The 27,598-nt window shown below is 36.9% G+C and overlaps 1 protein-coding gene across 1 annotated transcript in view; it reads left to right on the top strand.

Annotated features, from left to right (window-relative positions):
• The window catches only part of OTOF (otoferlin), a 214,156-nt gene that overhangs the window by 172,566 nt on the left and 13,992 nt on the right, over positions 1-27,598 (top strand). The window contains exons 29-37 of the mRNA XM_058164751.1: positions 443-605; positions 1,695-1,825; positions 9,849-9,878; positions 13,371-13,499; positions 14,543-14,545; positions 15,296-15,362; positions 16,131-16,258; positions 25,470-25,604; positions 26,454-26,591. Of these exons, the coding sequence (XP_058020734.1) occupies positions 443-605; positions 1,695-1,825; positions 9,849-9,878; positions 13,371-13,499; positions 14,543-14,545; positions 15,296-15,362; positions 16,131-16,258; positions 25,470-25,604; positions 26,454-26,591 (924 nt within the window). The remainder of the gene's footprint in view (positions 1-442; positions 606-1,694; positions 1,826-9,848; positions 9,879-13,370; positions 13,500-14,542; positions 14,546-15,295; positions 15,363-16,130; positions 16,259-25,469; positions 25,605-26,453; positions 26,592-27,598) is intronic.

Raw genomic sequence — 27,598 nt, 5'->3', positions numbered from 1 at the left:
GCAATATTTACAACACAAATGATGGTCATAGGGTACAATTACATGGGAAAAGATCCAAATATGCTAAATACCTATACCTATGAAAACCTACGAAAACAAACACACACACACACACACACACACACATATATGGAAAAAACTGAAAATCCTAAGAGCTATTGTAAGTGAGCGTTAGCCAAGGTTAGCAGGCTGAAGTTCTCCAGATGTTTAGGCAACTCACTCATCCTGCTGGCATTGACCATGCTAGCTAGAACTAATAGGAATTGAAATCCGAAACTTCTGGGGAGCATTCAGGATGCCTATTTTAGTGATATAGACAATATAGTAAGCTTGATAAATCCATAGACTTTATTTAAAACACACTTACGTTTCCTCTGTGCCTTTTTCTTAAATACCGGAACCTGATCAAAATGGTATGACTTGTATTTATTTTTCTTTTCAGGATCTGCCTGAAAATGAACTCCTGCATCCACCCCTCAATATTCGTGTGGTGGACTGCCGTGCCTTTGGGCGTTACACCCTTGTGGGAAGCCATGCTGTCAATTCCTTACGGAAGTTCATCTATAGACCTCCAGATAAGAAGACTCAGCACTGGAGCACAGCAGGTAGGGAATGAAGAAGATTTCATGCTATGGGAATAGATGGCAGGAGAAGGTCAATAGTTGAGCTGGTTGTCCTCATTGGCCAAGAGTGTGACTTATTAATACATTCTAAGTATCCATGTGATACCAATAGAAGATAATATTTGTAGCTCAGGGTTCAACTGTGGAGTCCTTGGTGCTCTCTGAGCATGGTTGTTTTCTTACAGATGTTTCCTTAGCAAACTAGATAACCTCATTAATGCATTCCACTGGTAATGATGAGGTTACCTAGCTTAGTAATGAAATGTCTACAAGAAAACAACCAAGCTCAAAGAGCACCAAGGAATCCAGATGATAGTTTGTTGGCACAGAAGAAAATGGGAAATGTGAGGGTGAATGGCAAAATGTGATTTATGAAGATAGCAAGATAGTGAAGAGACTATGTGCAAATCTCACAACAGGTAAGATTTCTCGATGAGTTCAGTCAACACTCTAATCTTAGTTGAAATAGCATTGAGCAAATTCAGAGTGTTAGGAGATATTGTCTTAAGCGTATTATGTGAATTGGTCTCTAATAGCAAAACATAATATAATTTATTTGTTCAGACACAGCAGATTATGGGAACATTTAATTATATTTTGTTATTTAAAGTTTTAAGTGTTAGTATGTTAGGAGAGTCATCCTTATGTTATCTTTAAGAAATGAAGATGCTGTGTATCTGTGTCTTTGCTTCCTCCATCTCATATGTGGCACTATTGATAATGGCTATACTTAATTTATTCCAATATTTGGCCAAGTGATAAACGCAGCAGAATTCAAAAAATTAGCTAATGGTGATAGATGAGTCCATCAAAGTGACCCCATATATTCAATATTTGTGTGTGCTCCTTAATATTGTGAGGTGTTTTTTCTCTTTTAAACCTCCACAATTTCTTCTACATTTTTTCAACCAGGTTTTCATTCTTCAATGTTATGTACTTTATCTCATCTTCAGACAACTTCCATGCTAAAGTATTTCATAAATCTGTGCCCTCTTTCTCTCTCTTTCTCTTTCCTGCCTGTGCCTATTATGCACTCTCTATTTTTCCCCTATTTGTTTATTTTCTGTCCAGCTAAACTTATGAACGCCTATGTGACTCTTGCAAATGGGGGGCCCTACTCTCACCCCACAGGTGAAATTGTGGTTAACATGGAGCCAGAGGTTCCCATCAAGAAGATGGAGACCATGGTGAAGTTGGAAGCGGTAAGAGGGATCAAGGATGAGTTACAGAAGTCCTAAAGGGTTTGATGCATGGCACCCAAAAGATTGAATCTCTGATCAGTCTTTCATGCAAGTAATGAAGTCTGGGTTTTCTCCTTTTCATCTGTCTTTTGTTTTTCTTCTTCTGCTCATGTCCTTGTTGGAAAATTACTATGGGTAATTTACAGCTCAGTTTACACTCAGCAAATTCCCAGAAACTATGGCTGGGTCTGTCCATGTGTTGTGAGAGTAAGGAGTTTTTATAATGTCTTCTGACTACTACTGGTAGTTGATATTCATGGATGCACTCTGCCTTCTGCCTATCTGTTCTACAGTCTGTTACAGTCTTTACACTGTATGTTGTAGATCAGAGGTCTCAAGACTTGTAGACTTCAATACCCAGAATTCCTCAGCCAGCCATGCTACAAGTCTTAAAGTTGCCAAGTTTGGAGACCCCTGTTGTAGACCACTTCTGTATTTTTCTTCATGGGCTACTAGGCCTGGTCTTTTGGTTTACTTAAAATGATTTAGAGGCTTTAGTTGATTTGTATGCCACAGTCAGAGGTGGGTTTCAGCAGGTTCTGACCAGTTTTGAAGAACCGGTAGCAGAAATTTTGAGTAGTTCAGAGAACCAGTAAATACTACCTCTGACTGGCCCCACCCCCATCTATTCTCTGCCTTCTGAGTCCCAGCTGATCGGGAGGGAATCGGGATTTTGCAGTAATCTTCCCCTGCCATGCCCATCAAGCCATGCCACGCCCACTAAGCCACACCCACAGAACCAGTAGTAAAACCCATCGCTGACCACAGTGATTTGTGTGCTGTGGTGATGCTTTGTAGATATAACAATCTATTGATAGTTTCTGAGATAGTTTTGATGTACGTAGGTTATCCTTTTTGTTGCTTGCATTGGTTGCAATGCAGCAGTTTGAAAGTCAAGCACTTTTTGATAAAGAGGTGTGGATATCGATTTAGTTGGGAGATGTTGTATAGTTGGTCTGGTGTTGTTGTTGTTTTTTACTGGTGTTCTGGGTTACTGTGATGTCTTTGTACTTATCTGAATAATGTCTTCTCCAGCTCCTGTTATGGAAAGCTGGATTGTTATTTTGGTAATGGAGTACCTGGTTAGTATGGATTGTTTTTCAATAGATTCACATTTCTAATTTGCCATTGTTTTCTTCTTCCCTTGTGAATTTTATTCCCTTGAAAATGTTGATATTTTTTTTATAGTTGTTCTTTTTTTTATTATGAGGGTGTTGTCTGCATACGGGATCCATTCTTTTGGTTGTATCTTGCTGCGGTCTCTGATTCTCAAGAGTGGTGATCTCGTGCATGTTCCTCTGAATTGTTGCTATATTAATTCATCAGTTGTGTTTTGTTTGCTTATACCAGGGGCCCCCAAACTTGGCAGCTTTAAGGTTGGCTGGAGAATTCTGGGAGTTGAAGTCCACAAGCCTTAAAGCTGCCAAGTTTGAAGACCTCTGGCTTATACTCTTAAGCAAGGGTACCTTTTTGAGATGGAGAGCAGCTCTAGCCCTTATGAAGTCTCGGGGGAGTTACAGAAATGGCCAAAGATACTGCATACAAACCACACCCTTTTTTTCATATAGATGACACACTGTATACTTAGAATTCCTGGGAAATAATACACAATTGAAGTCTGCCTCCCCTCCCGCTCCCCAAACACATCCTTAAGTGATCCTTAAGTTTTTCTTCCCTATTTTTTAATGGAAGAAAACAATGTTGTTATGAAAAACTGTTGGGTAGCAGTTTTCTTTTCAAGTTCTCTCTTTCTTACCTGTGAGTGGTTCATTCCCCCTATTAGAATAAGCCATTTTCTAGCTTTGACAATCTACCTGAAACTCAATGAAGCATGATTCTTCTTGCATGTGACAATTGGAAAAAATGAAAAAGAAGAGTTCTGTCTCATACTCAAATGCACAGGGCACGCTTTCCATATGAGAGAGTATCTGAGAAAGAAATCAGAGTACCTCTCCTCATAGCAACAATTTTAGAAATAGCAGTACATTTAACTTCCAGGCAAGCAGTAGTCTTCATTTATTTGTTATGTCAAAGGGATATTTTTGTGCATGTACATCTCCTCATCTGCACTTCACTCCATCCTTCACTTATTGGGAAGTGGGGGTTAATTAAAAAAATACAGTTCAATCAGGGAACATTACAGTGCTCAAAACAACATAGAACAAAATGTTCAGACCAAATTTCAAAACACAAAGATTTTTATTTAGAGCTTTGAACAATTGAACCCACTATTTTGAACTCAGAACTGTTACCAGATGTGCTCCAGAAACATGACTCAAGAATATCTCCAAATATACTGTATATCCACCACAGACCAAAAGGTGCATTCTGATGAATTGAGATCCAGTAACGACACACAAAATGTTCCAATTCCACTTAAAATATGTTTAATAACAAACCCCATTTAGATTTAGTATGTACAATTTGGATGTTTTTGTTTTTATTTTAAGATGAATAACAAAAGCAAATATGTAATTAATATTAATTATCTTAGTTGGGAAAATTAGCAATCAGTTTCCAAATACATCAACGCATCAACAGAAGGATAGTATCAAGACCATGTGAAGAGTTAGTACCACTTTATACTGCCTTGGTAAGACCACACTAGGAATACTGCATCCAGTTTTGGTTGCCACAACATAAAAAAGATGTGCTCTTGAAAGAGTATAGAAAAGATCAACAAAGATGTTTAGAATAGAATTTAGAATTTTTATTGGCCAAGTGTGATTGGACACACAAGGAATTTGTCTTGGTGCATATGCTCTCAGTGTACATAAAAGAAAAGATACGTTCATCAAGGTACAACATTTACAACACAATTGATGGTCAATATATCAATATAAATCATAAGGATTGCCAGCAACAAGTTATAGTCATACAGTCATAAGTGGAAAGAGATTGGTGATGGGAACTATGAAACGATTAATAGTAGTGCAGATTCAGTAAATAGTCTGACAGTGTTGAGGGACTTATTTGTTTAGCAGAGTGATGGCCTTCGGGAAAAAACTGTTCTTGTGTCTAGTTGTTCTGGTGTGCAGTGCTCTATAGCGTCGTTTTGAGGGTAGGAGTTGAAACAGTTTATGTCCAGGATGCGAGGGATCTGCAAATATTTTCACGGCCCTCTTCTTGATTCGTGCAGTATACAGGTCCTCAATGGAAGGCAGGTTGGTAGCAATTATTTTTTCTGCAGTTCTAATTATCCTCTGAAGTCTGTGTTTTCTTGTTGGGTTGCAGAACCGAACCAGACAGTTATAGAGGTGCAAATGACAGACTCAATAATTCCTCTGTAGAATTGGATCAGCAGCTCCTTGGGCAGTTTGAGCTTACTGAGTTGGCGCAGAAAGAACATTCTTTGTTGTCCTTTTTTAATGATGTTTTGATGTTAGCTGTCCATTTGAGATCTTGCGATATGATAGAACCCAGAAATTTGAAGGTTTCTACTGTTGATACTGTGTTGTCAAGTATTGTGAGAGGTGGAAGTATGGAAGGGTTTCTCCTAAAGTCTACCACCATTTCTACGGTTTTGAGTGTGTTCAGTTCCAGATTGTTTTGGTTGCACCACAAGGCTAGTCGTTCGACCTCTCGTCTATATGCGGATTCATCATTGTCTCGAATGAGACCAATCACTGTTGTGTCATCTGCGAACTTCAGTAGCTTAACAGATGGATCATTGGAGATGCAGTCATTGGTATACAGAGAGAAGAGAAGTGGGGAGAGCACACAGCCTTGGGGGGGCCCTGTGCTAATTGTACAGGTATTTGATGTGATCTTGCTTAGCTTCACCTGCTGCTTCCTGTTTGTTAGGAAGCTTGTGATCCACTTACAAGTCTGTTCCGGTACCTGTAGCTGGTTTAGCTTAGTTAGAAGAATTTCTGGAATGATGGTATTGAATGCTGAACTAAAGTCTACAAAAAGGACCCTTGCATAGGTCTTTGGAGACTCAAGATGTTGTAGGATGTAGTGCAGAGCCATATTAACAGCATCATCTGTTGATCTATTTGCTCGGTATGCAAATTGCAAGGGTCTAACAGCGGATCCGTGATGGTTTTCAGGTAGGAAAGCACTAGCCTTTCAAAGGTTTTCATGACTACAGATGTTAGAGCAACTGGTCTGTAGTCATTCAGTTCCTTGATGGTGGGCTTCTTGGCACTGGGATGATGGTAGAGCGTTTGAAGCAGAAGGAACATAACACATCTCTAGTGATTTATTGAAAATATGGGTGAAGATGGGGCCAATTGGTCAGCACAGACTTTTAAGCAAGAAGGAGTTATCTTGTCTGGGCCTGGAGCTTTTCCTGGCTTTTGTCTGTGAAATAGGTCCTGCACTTCCTTTTCTGTGATCACTAGGGGTTGTGAACCCAATGAAATGGGGTCAGTTGTAGGAGGCTTGGCTGTTGTTGGTGTGTCTGAGATGGGGTTGTGGAGATAGGTGGCTGTAGTTTCCTTTCAAACCTGCAGTAAAACTCATTCAGGTCATCTGCCAGTTGTTGATTACCTTCAGCCTGGGAAGGAGGTTTGCCATAGCCGGTGATATTTTTAAGAGTTTTCCACATGTTTGCTGGTTCATTTGCTGAAAACTGATTCTTTAGCTTTTCAGAGTAGCTTCTTTTTGCTGCTCTTATCTCCCTTGTTAGTGCATTTCTGGCCTGATTGTACAGCATTTTATCACCTTTTCTGTAGGCTTCCTCTTTGGAATGTCGTAGCTGCTTAAGTTTAGGTGTAAACCAAGGTTTGTTGTTACTGTGTATTCGCAAGTTCCTTGTAGGTACACATAGGTCTTCACAGAAGCTGACATATGATGTTACAGTATCTGTGAGTTCATGCAGGTCTGCCGAGGTATCTTTAAAAATATTCCAATCAGTGCAGTCAAAACATGCCTGTAGCTTTAATTCTGATTCCTCCGTCCAGGTTTTCACTGATTTAATTATTGGTTTTGTGGCTTTAAGTCTTTGCCTGTAAGCAGGTACAAGGTGAATCATGCAATGATCAGAGCTGCACGTGGTAAAGACCGATAGGCATCTTTTAGTGTTGTGTAGCAATGGTCTAGAGTATTCTTGCCTCTGGTGGGACAATTGACATGCTGAAAGTATTTTGGTAGCTCTTTCCTTAAGTTTGCCTTGTTTAGATCTCCCAAAACAATGGCCAGTGAATCAGGGTGTTTGGCTTCAGCCTCCATGATTTGGTCAGCTAGAGTTCGTAATGCCTTGTTTACACAGGCTTGTGGTGGGACATAAACAGCAATTAGAAGAAATGAGGAAAATTCACGAGGCGAATAGTAAGGTTTGCAGTTGATAATTAGAGTCTCTAAATTGTTGTCACAGAATTTGTAAATTATATTAAAATCTTGACACCAGTTTCTATTAATATATAGGCATAAGCCTCCTCCTTTCTTTTTACCAGATGTTTCTGGAATCCTGTCTGATCGTTCAATCTGAACGATTTAGGGGACTGGAGACCCAAACATATAAAGAATGGCTGCAGGGATTGGGTATATCTAGATCAGGGCTGTCAAACTCGCAGCCTGCAGGCCGGATGTGTCATGCGCTGGCCACACCCATGCTCAGTTTAGCAAAGGGGAGGAAAGTCCCGATATGTCATGTGATGATGCCTTGATGATGCAGGTTTGACAGCCCTGATCTAGATTAATGAAAAGAAGGACTAGGGGAGACATGATAGCAGTTTTCTAATATTTAAGGGGCTGCCACAAAAAAGAGGGAGTCAAGCTATTCTCCAAAGCATCTGATGGCAAGGCAAGAAGTAATGGATGGAAACTTAACAAAGAAACATAGAACTAAGGAGAAGTTTCCTGACAGTTAGAATTGTCAGTGGAATGGCTTGCCTCCAGAAGTTGTACTGTAGATGCTCCATCATTGGAGGTTTTCAAGAAGAGTTTGGACAACCATTTCTCTGAAATGGTATAGGATCTCCTGCTTAAGCAGGGGTTGGACTAGAAGATTTCCAGGGTCCCTTCCAACTCTGTTATTCTATAATTCTGTACAAGCAGTGCTGGGAATTAAAGAATTTGTGAAGACTCCAGGTAGTCTTGTTTATCTGGCAGCTGAAAATGAGGCAAAAGTAGGGGCTCAAAGCTTCCATGTTCCATAGAGTCTAGTCAGAGGAATATATGAAAAAAACATGTTGGTCTGTTGCATTCCGTTAAAAGGCAGAATACAAATGCATGTTCTCATGTCTTGGGAACTGAGTTGAAAGTGTGGGAAGCTCCATTTCAGAGAAAAAATCTGGAAAGACAAGTAAAGCATTCAGAAGATTGCTTTTGTATAATCTCATTAACCTATCTCAAGATTAATTGAAGAAATGCGGACTAGGTCTGATCCACAAGACAAAAAGCATTTTAATTATAGTAGTCAAGGAAACTTTGAGTCCCAATTCCTGAACCACTCTGTCTGAAACAATTTAGATTGTTCTGAATATGCCTTGAAGCATAGCAAATTCTTTTTAATTGATGGAAGGGAATGATTTCCTCTCTGAATTTTTCTCCTTTTTGCTATTCATGTCAGGGACTCAAAACCACTGGCTTTCTGAGCAAGTAGTAACTGATGTGCCAGCCATCAAAGGAGTTTCCTAGCCAAGTGAAATCTATAGGACTAAATGTATAATGGATGGCTGTGTATGGAATATTGTTTGGAAAACTCTACCTGTCTAGAAAAAAACCAAGGCCAGCAAGTATGATTGAGCATCCTGGTTTAAGAGTGCAGGTTGGTTAAGCCCATCATCTCAGCAGCCTCTTTGCAAGCATTCCCACAATATGTTCTCAAAATGATAAATGTGTCTATCGGGCCAAAAAAGTTGGGCTTCTTCCCCTTTGTTGATTTATGACACTTTGGCTTCTCCAAAGGTTTGTTTTTTTTTAAATCGAAGTGTTATGTGGGCATGAATTATATTTAAAGAATGTTTATCGCCCTTGGAAATGCCTGATCTTCCTGCTTACCTATTAGTAAAGATGCTCATATTTTTTTTAAACAAATGTAGTGCATGAAGTGGGGAGGGGGGGGGAATTGACAAGCCAATTTTATTCTGGTATTTAGGGAAGGGTGTGTATTCTGTTAGTCCTGACATATTAAGTATGACATATAGATCATCTCCATGTGCTTTCCTAGTTTATGATTTCCTTTACCAGAGGAACTTTTCTTTTTCTTTTTCACTTTCATGAACATTAAATCCCCTTGCAAGACTTTTGTGCAATACAGATCTTCCCATCCCCCAGAATGACCTTTGATTTCCATATTACCCCTTGGGAGCCTTCTTCAAAAGTCCTACTGGGAAGAGTGCTTGCTTTATGCTTTTCAAATCAAACATTTTGGCAAGCATTGAAACAGTACATACTTTCAAAATGAGTGTCTTCCTGACAGAGTGTTTTTGAGTTTGGCGTGTTTTGCCCAGTGGATGATGAACAGCTGGATGATAAGAAAATAGAGGGGCGGGAGAGGGGCAGGATAGCTTTCCCCAACCAGGTGCCCTCCAGATGTGTTGAAGCCAGAACTCAGAGACTTCCTAATCACGGTAAGAAGAATTGCTGTTGTTCCAAAACGTCTGAAGGGCATCAAATGGAGAAGACTATTCAAGGGACCTGAAGAACAAGTGGTAAAGAATTTCAGAGAATCTGTGGTCCAGTGTTTGCCTATATGTGCCATAAAAGATTTATGAATTGATGATCCTACATAAAGCATAAAAATAAAATCAATTTGCTATTAGCTATTCTGCATGTATGAATTTGAGACCTAGTAAAAAAAAATCTGGACAGAACAGCACTCTAAACTTCTTCATCCATCTGTAACATTCCTTCCATTGATTTGGGCTGTGCGTTACCTTCCTTTTTTGTTTGGTATCAGATATGTGCTTGGGCTTCCTCCATTGCTCAGAGATGCTGTGCCCCATGTCCAAGTAGGTACACTGCAGATAGCAAGAACTCTCCTTCATTGTATTAACTCTCCCTTGTTTTTCCCCATTCCTTTCTCTAATGACAGAATTCCGATGCTGTTGTGAAGGTGGATGTGGTAAGTGACAGCTGTGCTTCAATGTGTCCACTAAAATATCTTCTCTGGCATCTGGAAACAATTTATAGAAGGGGTCTCCAACCTTGGCAACTTTAAGACTTGTGGACTTCAACTCCCAGCTTGCTGGCTGAGGAATTCTGGGAGTTGAAGTTCACAAGTCTTAAAGTTGCCAAGGTTGGAGACCCCTGATTTATAGTAACAGTATTTTCTTAAATTCAGGGAGTAAGCTGAAATTGTTCCATTCTTGGAAGGCCTATACATATAATGAAAATAGACCAGTGAATATTTGAGACTGATAGATTCTCACTATGCTTCCTCAAGATTTGGGGAAGTTTTTGCCCAAAGTCCCTTGTTCTTATACACACACACACACACAGACAGAGAGAGAGAGAGAGAGAGAGAGAGAGAGAGAGAGAGAGAGAGGTATCTCAAATTGATAGCTATTGTGCAGTGTACACACAAACAAATGCACACACAAACACAGAGAGAGAGAGACTTGAAATTCTCAACTTATATCATAAATTGCAGCTTTAGTGTAATGAAAAAATGTTTGGGAGATATAGCTACTTTTTTTATTTCTTGAATTCTTGAATACAGCTTGACTGTTTGGAACCCATACCACATTTCTGACATCAATACAATTGAACGTGTCCAGAAATATTTTGCAAGAAGAGTTCTCCACTCCTCCGAATACAAAATACCTTATGCCACCAGACTTGAAATCCTGGGTTTAGAAAATATAGAACTACACCGCCTTCAACATGACCTGAGTTTAACTCATAGAATGATGTATTACAATGTCCTTTCTGTCGAAGACTACTTCAGCTTCAATTGCAACAATACACAAGCACACAATAGATTTAAGCTTAATGTTAACCGCTCCAATCTTGATTGCAGAAAATATGACTTCAGTAATAGAGTTGTTAATGCTTGGAATACACTACTTGACTCTGTGGTCTCTTCCCAAAATCCACAAAGCTTCAACCAAAAACTATCTACCACTGACCTCATCCCATTCCTAAGCGGTCTGTAAGGGCCGTGCAGAGCATATAAAACATCCAGAGCATATAAAACATTTGCTAGACCAATTCTAGAATACAGCTCGCCTGTTTGGAACCCTCACCACATCTCTGACATCAATACAATTGAACGTGTCCAGAAATATTTTACAAGAAGAGTTCTCCATTCCTCTGAAAACAATAAAATACCTTATCCCACCAGACTTGAAATCCTAGGCTTAGAAAACTTGGAACTCCGTCGCCTTCAACAAGACCTAAGTTTAACTCATAGAATCATCTATTGTAATGTCCTTCCGGTTAAAGACTACTTCAGTTTTAATTGCAATAATACTAGAGCAACTAATAGATTTAAACTTAATGTCAACCGCTTTAATCTAGATTGCAGAAAATATGACTTCTGTAACAGAATTGTTAATGCTTGGAATACACTACTTGACTCTGTGGTCTCTTCCCAAAATCCACAAAGCTTCAACCAAAAACTATCTACCACTGACCTCATCCCATTCCTAAGCGGTCTGTAAGGGCCGTGCAGAGCATATAAAACATCCAGAGCATATAAAACATTTGCTAGACCAATTCTAGAATACAGCTCGCCTGTTTGGAACCCTCACCACATCTCTGACATCAATACAATTGAACGTGTCCAGAAATATTTTACAAGAAGAGTTCTCCATTCCTCTGAAAACAATAAAATACCTTATCCCACCAGACTTGAAATCCTAGGCTTAGAAAACTTGGAACTCCGTCGCCTTCAACAAGACCTAAGTTTAACTCATAGAATCATCTATTGTAATGTCCTTCCGGTTAAAGACTACTTCAGTTTTAATTGCAATAATACTAGAGCAACTAATAGATTTAAACTTAATGTCAACCGCTTTAATCTAGATTGCAGAAAATATGACTTCTGTAACAGAATCATCAGTGCTTGGAACACTTTACCTGACTCTGTGGTCTCTTCCCATAATCCTAAAAGCTTTATCCAAAAACTTTCTACTATTGACCTCACCCCATTCCTAAGAGGACCATAAGGGGCGTGCATAAGCGCACAAACGTGCCTACCGTTCCTGTCCTATTGTTTTTCTTTTCTTCTTTCTATATATATGTTTATACCTCCTTATATTTACCCATATATGTTTATATACTATATAATCTTTTGTATGATTCCTACATATATTGTTGTGACAAAATAAATAAATAAATAAATAAATAAGCGCACAAACGTACCTACCGTTCCTGTCCTATTGTTTTTCTTTTCTTCTTCCTATATATATGCTCATACCTCCTTATATTTACTCATATATGTGTTTATATACTATATAATCTTTTGTATGATTCCTACATATATTGTTGTGACAAAATAAATAAATAAAAAAATAAAAAATAAAATAAGAGCACAAATGTGCCTACTGTTCCTGTCCTATTGTTTCCTTTCGTTATATCCAATTAATATAGTTATTACATACTCATATATATGTTTATATACTGTATAATTATTTAATGCTTATGCTTATATATACTGTGTGACAAAATAAATAAATAAAATAAATAAATATAGAACCAAACACAAATATAAAAATGATTTTGGGCCATGGCAGCAGGCACTGCAATAAATCAGTTAAAAATAAACTGATTTATTGCAGTGTCTGCTGCCATGGCCCAAATTCCTTTTTATAAATAGGTTTGTATCTATATGTATTTTACGTGGGAGAATTTTTTTTTTATTATTCAAAACGTTTTACAAAAAAAAATTCCCCCCCTTTTTCCCCCCAACCCCCCTCCCTTCACTAAACCCTCCCCCCTCCCCCCTGACTTCCCGGATGAAGCACAAGGTATAGTTAAAAATAAAACAAACATATGCTAAGAAAATTTTCCCCCAAAACTATTATACCAATTTTCCCTTTCTAGCTCTGACTTCCTCCTAACACAACCAATCCTTCAAGAAGAATATATATATATATATATATATATATATATATATATATATATATATATATATATATATATATATATATATATATATATATATATATATATATATAAAATAAGAAAATTAAGAATTAAAAATAACAAAATATATAAATCAATAAAACAAATTAATCCTAAAGTATTTAAAACCAACTAAAACATAAAAAACCAATCCAATTCATAAAATATCTCCCTTATAGCTTCTATAACCATATAATTTCCCCCCCCAGGTCTTCCTTACATAAACTCTTTCAAAAATATTCTATTCAAGATACAATACAACACATTATAAAATTTCAATACCAAGAGTTACAGTAGCTATTCAAATTTAGTCCATCCTCGTCAAAATCCAGTATAAATCCAAATACCTAGTCTTTTATACTAGATATAAAAATCAAAGTGTCTGGGTTTTTCTCTCTTGATTGAATATGTCTCTTTCTAGAGTCTTTGGCAGAAATTTATGTTCCATTTCATAACTATCTCTCACTTCTTTTCTACTATCCTACAGTCAGAAGAAGAGAAGGAGAAGAAGAAGAAGAAGAAGAAAGGAAATGCAGAAGAAATTGAGGATGAGGAGCCTGATGAGAGCATGCTAGACTGGTGGTCCAAATATTTTGCTTCCATTGAAACTATGAAGGTGGGCAACTCACTGGCAAGCAGGACAAATATTCAGAATGTTCTCATTTAAATTATGGCCTGTAGGCCCTGAACTCTTTTAGACATCAGAAAACAAAGATCTCAGAAGTATCTAGTAATTCATCTGGCAATATTATCTTACTGAAATGAAAGACTATGTGAGATCCTGTCTCACATTTTTCATGGACAAAGCATACAAAATAATCCACCTCCATATTCCTGATTATGAGATTTACTTAGCCTTTCCAAATTTATTTATTTTAAGGCATTGTTAAAAACAATCCCAAAGCAGTCTTTTTTTCTTTTTAGATTAGATTGGTTATGGTATGTTTCTACTATTCTTTCCTTAGGAAAGAAATTATTGCATTATGTCCCTTTCCTCCAGATTTCATAGTCTACATTCTGAAGAACTATCTGAATCTTTATCATATTATTGTAGTACCCATGAACTGAAGTAGCTTATTTCATGAGAAGCAAAATTTCTTCAAGGAAAAACAAAATCCAGTTGCCTTTTGAAAAGTCAGTCACAATATTGCCTAGTAAATCCTTACGTTCAAAGATCCACAAAATACTACCATATATTCCATCAATCCAAAGAGGGAATTCTTGATAAACATTAAACCTATAAGTTTTTTCAGTTCGGGAGACAGCCTCCTGTAGCACAAATTCTGACATTTCATCCGAACTATTTAAAGGAAACTTCTTCACATCAACTTGTTTATTCACGATCATATCTTCATCCATTGCATTTAAATCCTGTTTCAGTTCGTATTTTTGAGTAATTAAATACATTCTTTCTGTATAATCCTGTATAAAGTCACGAATCCATTCTTCTGAAAGAACCTTCATAACAAAGTTCTTGCCAAAAATCCCCTTATGAAATACTTAAATAACGTAATATAATCCAATAAACCAGAATCCCACACAATAAGATGATGTCTCCATTCAGTTTCGATTTCGCAGCAAGGCTGGTCTATTAGTCTAAAACGCCATTTTAAGAGAAGGAAAAAAAAAGAATAATTTTTCTCTCTTTAAAAAGAGGAGGAAGTCAGGAAATCAACAATACTTGCAAACCAGTAATTATTCACTCATGCTTCTTCCGCCTGCTTATAAATCCACAAAAAGAAATCAATTGTTAGCAGAACTTGGACACCTTCCTCTTTTCCTGCTGTTGCAAGGATAATTTCCTGCTGGATAATGGAGATAGGAGGGATTCGAAGGGACTCGACCTTCCAGGACTTTGCATAACAAAAACAAAGCCCCTAAGGGAATCTACCTTTCTCCCCCCTGCTCTTTCCCCTGCTCTCTCAACCAGAGAGGGAAAATTAAGTCGGGAACAGCTTTCGTGGGAGAAATTTTACGTGGGAGAAAACCCAAATAACCAAAGACCTACAGATACAAATTTGTATATATGTGCTGTATATGTGCGTGTATGTATATGTATACATATATGTATATGTGCATATGTGTAATTTTTAATTAAATAATATTTTTGCAAAGTTACAAGTTGAACATGAACAAATTAAAAAGAAGGAAAAAAATAAAGCTAAAAATGATGGGAACAGTACAAATTGAGAAAGAAAAAAAGAAATACTTCCAATCTTCTTTACAAACATACTTAATGCCCCTTTTCCTCTTCAAAGGTACATAATATAATTTTGTCGTGCCATAGGAAGTATTGCATTTGAATTCACCTTTCTCTGTATTTCTGTAATCTGATGAATGATTACCCTCCATGTGTTGAAAGATAAATTATGCTACATTTAACCACCCATTGGCTAACTTTCATTTTTCTAGCTACTTCGGCAGCAAGAGGCAGCTGCAGCAGAAGCCGAGGAGAAGGAAGAGATGGACACCACTGAAGGTAAATCTTTGAAAAGTAGGAAGACAAAGAAACAGGAGAGGAGATCTTGTGATTCATCCCTTACAAAGAAAACTCAAACAATAAGCAGGAAAAACATTCTTTTCACTGCAGTACTTTTAATAAGGAAGCATCTCACCTGTTGATTGGTTGTCTGTTACAGAACAATTAAAGACCAATACATAGTAATATTTAGCAAGTCCCTATATTTAGAATGATATATGGTGCTCAAGTAAGTACACAAGAAACTGTACAGAAGGACAATAGCCTTATGAGGATATATAAAGATTTCCTCTGAGGAGTATATGGGAGCTCATGAGAGTTTATAGAAAAACGCTGCTTAAATTAGTAGAAAATATGAAAAAGTATCCCCCCCCATATAACAACCAAACTGCCCCCAACAATCTGGCTCCTCATTTTACCTCTGTAAATCCATTCACTTCAACTCAATTATTTATGATACTTATCAGTTCAGGTAATGAAATGTCTCTCCAATAAGAAACCACAGGGCCCCAAGAATACACTGAATATTCATAACCAGCACAAGGTGCTTGCTTGCATGATTATTTCAGCACTGGAAGCTAGATCAATATTGCAAACTTTACTTTTGATTAACTAATTTTTCTGTCAGCTTTCATGCATGCCATTCGCTGATTTTTTTTGTTTTTTATCTCATGCCTTCCTTATCACAAACTTCTTATTCTTGCCATCCATATCTGCTGCTCTTCTCTGGGAGCTCAGAGATGAGACTTGATGACTCTCCTATGAAAGGCTCAAAAGCCCAAGGAAAGACCAAAGACAAAGTCAAATTATCCAAAGAGGACAAGAAGAAAAAACAGCAGCAGCCACAGCCCGATGCCCCTGAAAGGAAGAACAAGCAGAAGATTGACGAGATGAAGGTGAGCTCTTCCCATTCCTAATCCTAATTAAATGAAAAGCATTTCATTCAACTGTAATGTTTTAGCTTTGTATTTTTTTTTCTGTTCAAGTCCTTTTGAAATGAAGGGGAACTCTACAAGAATCCAAAGTGAAGCACCATTCAGAATTCAGCTCGTGTGTTCTGGGAGAGGCCAGTTTGCCTCTAATACTATCAGAATAATTAACAATTAGCAGGCAAACCTCCCTTTATTCTAAGTGTGCTGAAATGTAGCAGTGCATGCACAATGGATAGGCACCTCTTATCATGGGCTTCATCAGTGGTCCTTTTATAATCCCTTTGCTCTATAAAGAGCATACCTGTGATGCTATACCATCACCAAAGGGGAGCAGGACCAGAATTTATGCCATGTGGCTTGCAGAATGTCATTAAGTATAAAGTGGAGCGCTTTAAGATGCCCATAATATTCCACTTGTAGAGCTGGCCAGCCCTAATGCGCATTCTTTTTTTAAAAAAATATATTTTATTAAACTTTTTTTACATTAAAAACATAGGTCTCTCCAAGTCTGGAGATGATATGATTTTTGTCGTGCCATAGGAAGTATTGCATCTGAATTCACCTTTCTCTGTATTTCTGTAATCTGATGAATGATTACCCTCCATGTGTTGAAAGATAAATTATGCTACATTTAACCACCCATTGGCTAACTTTCATTTTTCTAGCTACTTCGGCAGCAAGAGGCAGCTGCAGCAGAAGCCGAGGAGAAGGAAGAGATGGACACCACTGAAGGTAAATCTTTGAAAAGTAGGAAGACAAAGAAACAGGAGAGGAGATCTTGTGATTCGTCCCTTACAAAGAAAACTCAAACAATAAGCAGGAAAAACATTCTTTTCACTGCAGTACTTTTAATAAGGAAGCATCTCACCTGTTGATTGGTTGTCTGTTACAGAACAATTAAAGACCAATACATAGTAATATTTAGCAAGTCCCTATATTTAGAATGATATATGGTGCTCAAGTAAGTACACAAGAAACTGTACAGAAGGACAATAGCCTTATGAGGATATATAAAGATTTCCTCTGAGGAGTATATGGGAGCTCATGGGAGTTTATAGAAAAACGCTGCTTAAATTAGTAGAAAATATGAAAAAGTATCCCCCCCCCCATATAATAGCCAAACTGCCCCCAACAATCTGGCTCCTCATTTTACCTCTGTAAATCCATTCACTTCAACTCAATTATTTATGATACTTATCAGTTCAGGTAATGAAATGTCTGTCCAATAAGAAACCACAGGGCCCCAAGAATACACTGAATATTCATAACCAGCACAAGGTGCTTGCTTGCATGATTATTTCAGTGCTGGAAGCTAGATCAATATTGCAAACTTTACTTTTGACTAACTAATTTTTCTGTCAGCTTTCATGCATGCCATTCGCTGATTTTTTTTTGTTTTTTATCTCATGCCTTCCTTATCACAAACTTCTTATTCTTGCCATCCATATCTGCTGCTCTTCTCTGGGAGCTCAGAAATGAGACTTGATGACTCTCCTATGAAAGGCTCAAAAGCCCAAGGAAAGACCAAAGACAAAGTCAAATTATCCAAAGAGGACAAGAAGAAAAAACAGCAGCAGCCACAGCCCGATGCCCCTGAAAGGAAGAACAAGCAGAAGATTGACGAGATGAAGGTGAGCATTTCCCATTCCTAATCCTAATTAAATGAAAAGCATTTCATTCAACTGTAATGTTTTAGCTTTGTATTTTTTTTTCTGTTCAAGTCCTTTTGAAATGAAGGGGAACTCTACAAGAATCCAAAGTGAAGCACCATTCAGAATTCAGCTCGTGTGTTCTGGGAGAGGCCAGTTTGCCTCTAATACTATCAGAATAATTAACAATTAGCCGGCAAACCTCCCTTTATTCTAAGTGTGCTGAAATGTAGCAGTGCATGCACAATGGATAGGCACCTCTTATCATGGGCTTCATCAGTGGTCCTTTTATAATCCCTTTGCTCTAATAAGAGCATGCCTGTGATGCTATACCATCACCAAAGGGGAGCAGGGCCAGAATTTATGCCATGTGGCTTGCAGAATGTCATTAAGTATAAAGTGGAGTGCTTTAAGATGCCCATAATATTCCACTTGTAGAGCTGGCCAGCCCTAATGCGCATTCTTTTTTTAAAAAAATATATTTTATTAAACTTTTTTTACATTAAAAACATAGGGAAAAAAAGAAAAGGTTACATCACTTAACAGCTATTTATGGTGTTTTTCTTATAACAATAATCCGTGCTATAATTACAGACATTAAATTGTATGTATTTGTGTTCTTGTTTTATCTATTGTTTATACTTAGTAACTAAATATCCTTGTCTATCTCCTTTCTATCCATTTACACCACTGTTCCCATATATTATAAAATACAGATGTCTCTTTATCTTTTAAACTCAGCGTTAGTTTGTCCATTTCTGCGCAGTTCATGACCTTTTGTATAACAAGTTTCTGTGTAGGTATACATGGCTGTTTCCAACATTGAGCGCAAACCATCCTAGCAGCAGTTAATATGTGTAATATAAAATATTTTATACTCTTCACATATTTTTTTTTGAAAATCCCCAATAAAAAGAGTTCCGGTTCTAGATCCAATTGTTCATTCGTGATTTCCTGTAGCCACTCTTTAATTTTTAACCAATATTTACAGGATTCGGGGCAGGACCACCACATATGGTAATATGTTCCCTCTTTATTTTTACATTTCCAGCATATGGGGCTCATTTTGGGATACATTTTCGCTAATCTCGAAGGGGGTAGGTGCCACCAGTAGAACATTTTATATGCATTTTCTTTATATGCTGCTCATTTTGTTAATTTATAATTTCGGTTCCATGTGTTTTCCCAGTCTGATAAATTTATATTATGTCCAATATTTTGACACCATGCAATCATACATCCTTTCACTACTTCTTCCAATTCTACTTCCAGCAAATATTTATAAATTTGGGGTATATATATTTTGTCTGGCCCTAGTAAAATTTTATCTAATTGTTGTAGTTTAAGATATATTCCATATACTTTTATATCTTGTTTGTATCGATTTTGTAATTGAAGGTAAGCCCACCAGTCAACTCATAGTCCTTGTTCTTGGAGGTCCTGTAATGTTTTTAATTTTCCATAAATATCTAATAGATCTTTGTATTTTAGCATTTTATTCAAATCTAAATTATTTGGGTGAATCATCGCTTCCATTGTGGATAGCCAAATTGGGATTTTTATATAGTGTTTCTTTTTAACTTTAATCCAATTGTTTATTAAGGAATCTCTAATCAGATGTCTGTGGAAATATTGTTGTTTCATGTGGCCTGTTTCCCACAGGAAGGCATGCCATCCTCTCTGTAGGTCATGGCCTTCTATGGCTAGTATTCTTTTATTCTTTAAATTGATCCAATCTTTTAACCAAACTAGTGTTGCTGTACTATAATATAGTTCCCAATTTGGCAATCCAAATCCTCCTCTGCTCTTCATATCTTGTAGAGATTTCATTTTTATTCTAGTTTTTTTCCCCTGCCAAATAAATTTTGCAATTGTTTTATTAAGGTCGTTAAAAAAGGTCTTTTCTGAAAACTGGGACTTCCGGGTGGCTCCGCTTCGTTAATGGCAGGCTATCTCAGACCGCCAGTTCCGTGTGATTCTGTAGAGCCACTTAGACAGCGTTAATCTGCTGTCAAGCGACTTGGAAATCTCTTCCCTCGGGCAAAGAGGGAGAGGTGAGCATTCGGGCTGAAGTAGAGCCCCCAGGAAAGCACCAGGAAGATTCCTGGTGGCTTGATGGGAACGCTCCTTCTATAGCCCGAAAAAAAGCTCCAGAATCCAGAACGCTTCTGCCAAATGGCAGAACAAAACGCAGCGTCCATCTCCGCGACTGAAATGGATTACTGAAGGACTCTAACGTGGACAGAGCTGAAAACTGGAGCGTTAGCATTTGATTGTAACAAGATTTTAACTCCCTGATAGAGAATGTATTCGTAGTCAAGATTGGAGATGATGAAAGGAAATGGCATTTTGTGTATTGCAAGTAAATGGTGTTTTGTATATTGGAAGTGAAAGTTAAGGAAATGCTTATTACAATTGCTGGCGTGGAACCTTTAAGAAGAATATAACAATATATTTTTTTAAATGGAATTTTTATTTTTTATTTTTTATCCTTTTTTATCTTTTTATTACAGTGTTTAAGAAGAAAAGTTTATTGAATTTTTCTTTTTTCTTTTTCTTTTTCTTTTTTTTTCTTTCCTTCTTGGTATTACTTAGTTTAAAAATGGCTTTCAAGCAAAGAGATTTAACTACTTCTAAAATACTGGAAATTTCCTCACTTCAGATACAGAAATTGAAAGAAGATATTAAAGATGGCTTAAGGAATTTTTTACAGGAGCTTATGGAGGTTCATCTTTCAGAAATAGATCAAAAATTTGATGAAATGGAGAAAGAAATATTGGATTTTAAAGATATGGTGGAAGAACAGAGGAGGGAGATGAAAAAATTAAAGGAATCAATTAACCCATTATTGCTATCTAGTATTCAAACAGAGGAAAGACTGGAAGAAATTAACCAAATTAATTTAGATTTGCAAAGGAAAATAGATGAAGTTCAAATTAATTTGAATTTAGAAAATAAAATAGATGATATTCAGGTTAAGGTAGATAGGGCAGATGAAGAAAGGGTTATATTACAATATAAATTAATGGAATATGCTATAAGGGTGAGAGGATTAAAAGAATGTAAGGAAGAAAATTTGAAAGAGATTTTTATTCAGGCCTTTGCTCAGATAGATGGAGTGGAACCAGAAGATTTTGAAGTTAATATTGAAAAAATTTATCGTGTTAATTCTTGGTTGGCAAGGCAGAAGTGTTTACCGAGAGATGTGGTTATTTATTTTACAAATAAGAAGATTAGGTATGGAATTTTGCAAGCATTTTATAAAAATAAATTTCAAATACTAGGACAAGATATAATAATGATGAAGGAAATTCCTCCTAAAATGTTAAGAAAGAGAAAAGAATTTGCCTTTTTAGTGGATGAGCTTAAGAAACATCAGATATATTTTAGAGGGGAGATTCCAGCTGGCTTAACAGTGAATTATAAAGGAAGAAAGTATTTTCTTAATACGGTTTATAAAGCACTAGATTTCTACACTAATGTATTAAAGATTGGGAACCCTTTATCAATAGATGTTAAGTTGAATGGTGAATAGATGGTGGAAAATGTGTAAGATAGAAGATAAGGGGAATGTTTAATTTTATTATATATGATTATGGTTAATTTTTGTAAATGATTTATTTTGGATATAAATGTGTAATTTTAGGGGTACTATTTGATATATTTGAGGTATAAAAGAATAGGAAGATGGAATATTGTTTAATTTTGGAGGGTAGATAGTAAAATTTAATTTGGATTAAATATTATATTTGAGAGATGGATGTAATGTTGTTATATGGTTAACTAGAATTTAATTGTTATAACTGATATATTTTGGATAAGTTATAGGTGTAATTTTAATAATATTTGATATAAGTAAGGTAAAGTGAAGATTTTAATTATTACAATTGATATATTGTGGAGATAATATAGGATTAACAATAATATTTGTAATCTGATTTGATGTATGTAAATGATGCCAAAGATATGAAAAGATGGATTATTGTTTATCTTTGGAGGTTGGACAGTAAAATGTAAGATATTAAGTTGGAAATATGAACTATTCTTGAGAGACTGCTTAAGGAAGAAAGACATTTCAGAAGAATCCTTGGTGAATATTGGAAGATGGAACGTTGTTTTGGTACTGATTGATGAAGGTTGGATATTAAAAACTATGTACTTTAATGAAGAACAAATACAAACTCAACTGGAAATTTCTGAGATCGGGGAGTCGAGATTTTAAGGAGTGATTATGGATTATGATTTGTGTTATATTTTAATTTTTGATTGTTAGTTTTATACCCTGTATTCAGTTCTGGGTGTGGGAGGGAGGGAGGGAGGGGAAGGGAAAGGGAGGGGGGATGAGGTAGAAAATGGATTGATGGTTAATGTACAGAGATGATTGAAGATGTATAATCAATGTAAGATCGGAGCTGCCTGGCTACCATTTCAGAATGATGGGAAGGAAGGAAGTAGAAGAGAGAAGGAGGTAGGAAAGAAAAGAGGAGGAAGAGGAAAGGAAGGAAGAGGGATAGAAGAGGGAGAAGAAAGGAGTAGGGAGGAAGGAGGAGAGGATGTAGATAAGAGAAGGGGAGGATGGTCGTGGAAAGTAGAAGAAGGTAGAGAAGGAAAGAGAGTTAAAGGAAGGGGGTGGTGACTGGACAGGTCCGATTAATTATATATGATGGTACATTAAATATGTTATTGGATATGAATGTTAAAATAAAACTTTTTATTAAAAAAAAGGTCTTTTCTAATTCTAATCTAATGCACATTCTAAAGGATTAAAAATTTTAAAAGATTTTAAAAACTATCTCTTTCCATCTCCAGAGAGTTGAGAAAGAGGGGTCCTTGGTGCTCTCTGTGCTTGGTTGTTTTCTTGCAGATGTTTCGTTATCCAAAATTGGTAACATCATCACTGCTAATGACATACAGGACTAGTCACCAATTGTTACCAGTTTCGAGTAATGAAACATCTGCAAGAAAATAACCAAGCTCAGAGAGCACCAAGAACCCTTTATTTCAACCCTGAGCTAAAAATACTCTCCTTTATGAGCCACAGTGGCCCAGTGGTTAGAGTGCAGAACTGCAGGGTACTTCTGCTGATCACCGGCTGCCAGCAGTTCGGCAATTCAATCCTGACTGGTTCAAGGTTGACTCAGCCTTCCATCCTTCTGAGGTCGGTAAAATGAATAGCCAGATTGTTGGGGGAAATATGCTGACTCTGTAAAGCGCTTAGAGAGGGCTGTAAATTGACTATCAATTGTGTTGTAAATGTTGTACTTTGATGAACGTATCTTTTCTTTTATGTACACTGAGAGCATACGCACCAAGACAAATTCCTTGTGTGTCCAATCACACTTGGCCAATAAAATTCTATTCTATTCTATTCTATTCTATTCTATTCTATTCTATTCTATTCTATTCTATTCTAAAGCACCATGAAGTGGTATATAAGTCTAAGTGCCATGCTTAGATAAGTGCTAAGTGATATTGCTATTGCTATTTATTAGTTGAGAAAGGCCCTCTTCCGAAATCCTGGAGACTTGCTATGAGTCAGTACAGATAGCACTGAGCTAAGTGGCTCAGGACAAGGCATTTCCCATAAACTTCCTTCATGTATCATTCAATAATGCAACACGGGAACCTCTGGATCACTCATTGCTGTTTATATTTCTGCCTACCCTTTTAAATTCCAGATTACATGGCCATGTTCTTAAAATGAAAACAGTACATGACTTGGTGTTATTAGAATTACTGCATCAGAAGTACCATCACTAGCACTTACAAGGATAAAAATATAATCAAACAACATAAGTTAATTCTTTTCCTAAAATTTCAAAATAAAGGAAAAGTCTATTATGTACCATATTATTTCCTTGTGATACTTAGTTGACAGGCTGAGAGAGAGCATATTTTTCCCCTTTGAATGTCCTCTTGGAACAAGATATTTTAAAAGAGATAAAACTGCCATTACATAGAGAGAGGAGTCTTCTAGTAAATCTACCATTCCACAGTCAGAAATTCTGAAGAAAAAGAATGTCAACCTAACCTCCCACCTATACTCTATTGGACCTGATGGTCTATGTGCATACTTCTTTAAAAAAAACTTTCCACTAATGTAGCAGAACCCCTAAGCATAATCTTTGAAAAATCTTTCAGGACCAGCTCCCTTCCCAAACTATGGTCACTAGCCACGGTCATCCCTGTCTTCAAAAAAGGAGCCTATTGAAAATTACAGACCAATTTCTTTATTCTGCGTCACCTGCAAAGTAATGGAATCAATCATCAACCAATCCATCACCCTCCACCTAGAAACAAACAACCTACTCTCTAATAAACAATTTGGTTTCAGAAAAAAATTATCCTGTAATTTACAACTTTTTCACTGCAAAAACATATGGACTACAAATCTTGATCAAAGCAAAGCAATAGATGCAATTTACACAGACTTCTGTAAAGCTTTTGATTCAGTGGTACATGACAAACTTCTTCTAAAACTAAATCTAAAACTATCTCAGTTCTGGGGAGATTTCAATCATATGCAAAATTGGTTGCAGTTCCTTTTATTCATCCATTTCTTCACTTCCTTTCAGGCTTCTTTTCCAGATGTTCTGATAGGTCATGCTGGTTGAAGATGACAACAATTATAAATACATCTAAAGGCTACCAAACTGAATATAGATTGTCAGTGTACTTGTACTGCAATGATTAAATAAGCTGACCTCATTTTAAAAGCTTTTCACATTCTTTGCTTCACTATTCTTTTATTTTATTTATGAGGAAGTGTGTTTTTGCAAAATAAAATACACACACGCACACCTGCAGTATCATAGTGGAATTCTGTATTGTGTAGGTGCTATTCATCAGCGATAAGAATGGGAGAAAAGAAGATACAAATGAAATGAAATAAAACTTGTGGCAACAATTATATTTTGCGTCATAAATGATGATAAAAATATTTATGGCTTTCAGACTGGTGAGAAAAGAAATAGGTCAAAGAGATCTCATCAATTTGGGTGGTTTTGTTCCTGTATGCTTACAGATGTTCTCTCTCTCTCTCTCTCTCTCTCTCCCTCTCTCTCTCTCTCTCTCTCTCTCTTTATATATATATACACACACACACACACACACACACACACACACACATATATATATATATATATATATATATTGGTCTTTTCCCGTGTAAGATTGGAAGTATTTAGACAATGTTTCGATGAGATCTCACTCATCATCTTCAGGCTTTGGCTTTGTTCTTATGTGAGCAAAGTTCTTACGTGAGTAAACACTTTGCTCACATAAGAACAAAGCCAAAGCCTGAAGATGATGAGTGAGATCTCATCAAAACATTGCCTAAATACTTCCAATCTTACACGGGAAAAGACCCGAACATACCAAAACCTGCATGTCTGTGCATCATGCCTCCTGTGTTAGCAAAATATCTTAATTTTGACCAATAAGTACTATTGCTTCTGAATAAGTCAAAATATATGATCATAATAGCCAGAGGCCCAAATTATGTTATTTGCTCCATACTATCTTAGGTGTATCACAAAGAACTGGAGACAGAGTTTGATAATTTTGAGGACTGGCTGCATACTTTTAACCTCCTTCGTGGGAAGATTGGAGATGATGACGACAATTCTGCAGATGAAGATCGCATTGTGGGAAGATTCAAAGTGAGCGTGAAATTCCACTTAAACTTACTTCCAATTTCATTAATCCTGGTAGACTAATTGGCAAGCCAGAGAGGCAAAGAAAGGAACTTATTTCAATCCTCTTTTGACTTGGAAAAGAGAATGTGTTCAGTTAAACTGGTCTTGTTTTAAAAGAAGGATAAAGGGAATTTAGCAAGATTAATGGAATGAGTGAAAAGACAGATAGATAAATCAGGAATGTTAATCCAAATTAAAGAAAAGAACAAGTCTTTGAAATGCTATTTCTTCTCCCATATATACACAGTGCATCCCTTCTCGCATTTGCTTTGGGCAGAGAAAAGCGTGATTTCTCTCGTCTACACTAGAGGAAAAAATGGCCAATAAAAGAATTGTTTGGAATTGCTCTAATCATTCCCAGTACCCCCATCAGTCAAACTTGCATCACAGCATTTGCAGATTGCAAAAACAAAATATGCAATATGTGCTCATTGTCATGACGCTAGTTTAGCACTAAGGAATATTTTTTTCCCACTATTTTGCTGAGTAGGTAAATATTTTGTCACCATTCCAACAGCTGAAAAAATAATGTCTCCTTAAATACAGCTCTCCTGTGGAAATCGTACGTTTTTGCAAATTACTTATTTATTACATTTCATCTTTTTTTTAGTTTAAAATATCCCCAAGTGTGATGTAATTCCATTAGAGTCACAAAAACTTTGATTCTACTATATTGTTTAAACTTTAAAGTGTCAGAAGGGCCTGGTGCTGTTGCCAGAAGATGGGGAAAGAGAACTTAGTAACTTCTTGCCTTCTCTGTCCAAACCTAGATGGACTTTTAATTGGGCTAAAATTATGTCTTCTCATTCCCAGGGGTCCCTGTGTGTTTATAAAGTGCCTCTTCCCGATGATATCACCAAGGAGGCTGGATATGACCCTACATTTGGCATGTTCCAAGGAATTCCAAACAATGATCCCATCAATGTGTTGGTCCGGGTCTACATTGTGAGGGTGAGAGCAAGTGAGATACATCTTTCAAGGTCATTTTGTTCTCAGATCCATTCCAGCTCTGAGCGGTGAACTTTTCCTCTTCTGAAGGTTTGGACTCAGGGGTGGGCTGCTCCCAGTCAAGACCAGTTCGGGCAAACTGGTAGTTGCAACCTGCAGGTGGGCCAGCCCACACACCCTGGTGCTATGCTGTCCTATTTAGTTGCGTTTTTTAAGCTGTGTGCATGCGTGCAAGCAAAACGCAGGTGCGGAAGGCTCACATTTTTGGTGCTGGGCGAACTGGTTGTTAATTCATATGCCGCCCACCTCTGTTTGGACTTCCATGTGTTATCTAGAAAGTCTCAGCATTGGTTTGCTCTTTGTTATTGAGTACTGACTCCCCACATTTTAGGAAAAATGATTTGTTGCTATGCCTTTCCCTGAATAATTAGGAAAATACTTAAGATTGTTATAAGATTGGAATTGGAGGGGGGGTGGTAGAGAGAAGAAGGAAATTAATAAAAAGGGCCCTAGGACTAATAAATGTATGCTATTAGGATTTAGGAGTAATAAATGTATGCTATTTTGCTGGCCCCTATACACATGTTTGCTCTGTTAGTGGGGTTCATGTTCTAGCTGGTTATTGGGCCAACTAAAGAGAGGGATGTTCTGATTGGTGGCAAAATTTTGAAGTTCCAATTCTAGAGCAGATGTGCCCTAAAGTCTGGTACGTTTGACTGTTAAGGATTTTCCTTTCCCAGCACTCACTTTTTCTAGGCCTCTGTTTTCTAACTTCTATACTTCTTGAGAAACCCAAAATATTCCATCTAATGGCCAGCCAAAGAGGTAGAAGAACTCCTTGTGTCCCTATCAGGATTGCTTTGTCAGCTTAACACTTGATTTAATTTCTAGATCACCCAAAAACCAAACTGATGTGTACTCAGTGACAATGCATTATTAAAGCAGTAAACATGAAAATCAGGACCAGCAATTATCATGAGTAATGAAAACAGCATAAAATCACAATTAAA

This window comes from Ahaetulla prasina, chromosome 1 (assembly GCF_028640845.1).
Source record: "Ahaetulla prasina isolate Xishuangbanna chromosome 1, ASM2864084v1, whole genome shotgun sequence".
NCBI lineage: Eukaryota > Metazoa > Chordata > Lepidosauria > Squamata > Colubridae > Ahaetulla > Ahaetulla prasina.
Note: the sequence above shows the minus strand (reverse complement) of the source record. Positions and strands in the feature narration are given on the sequence as shown.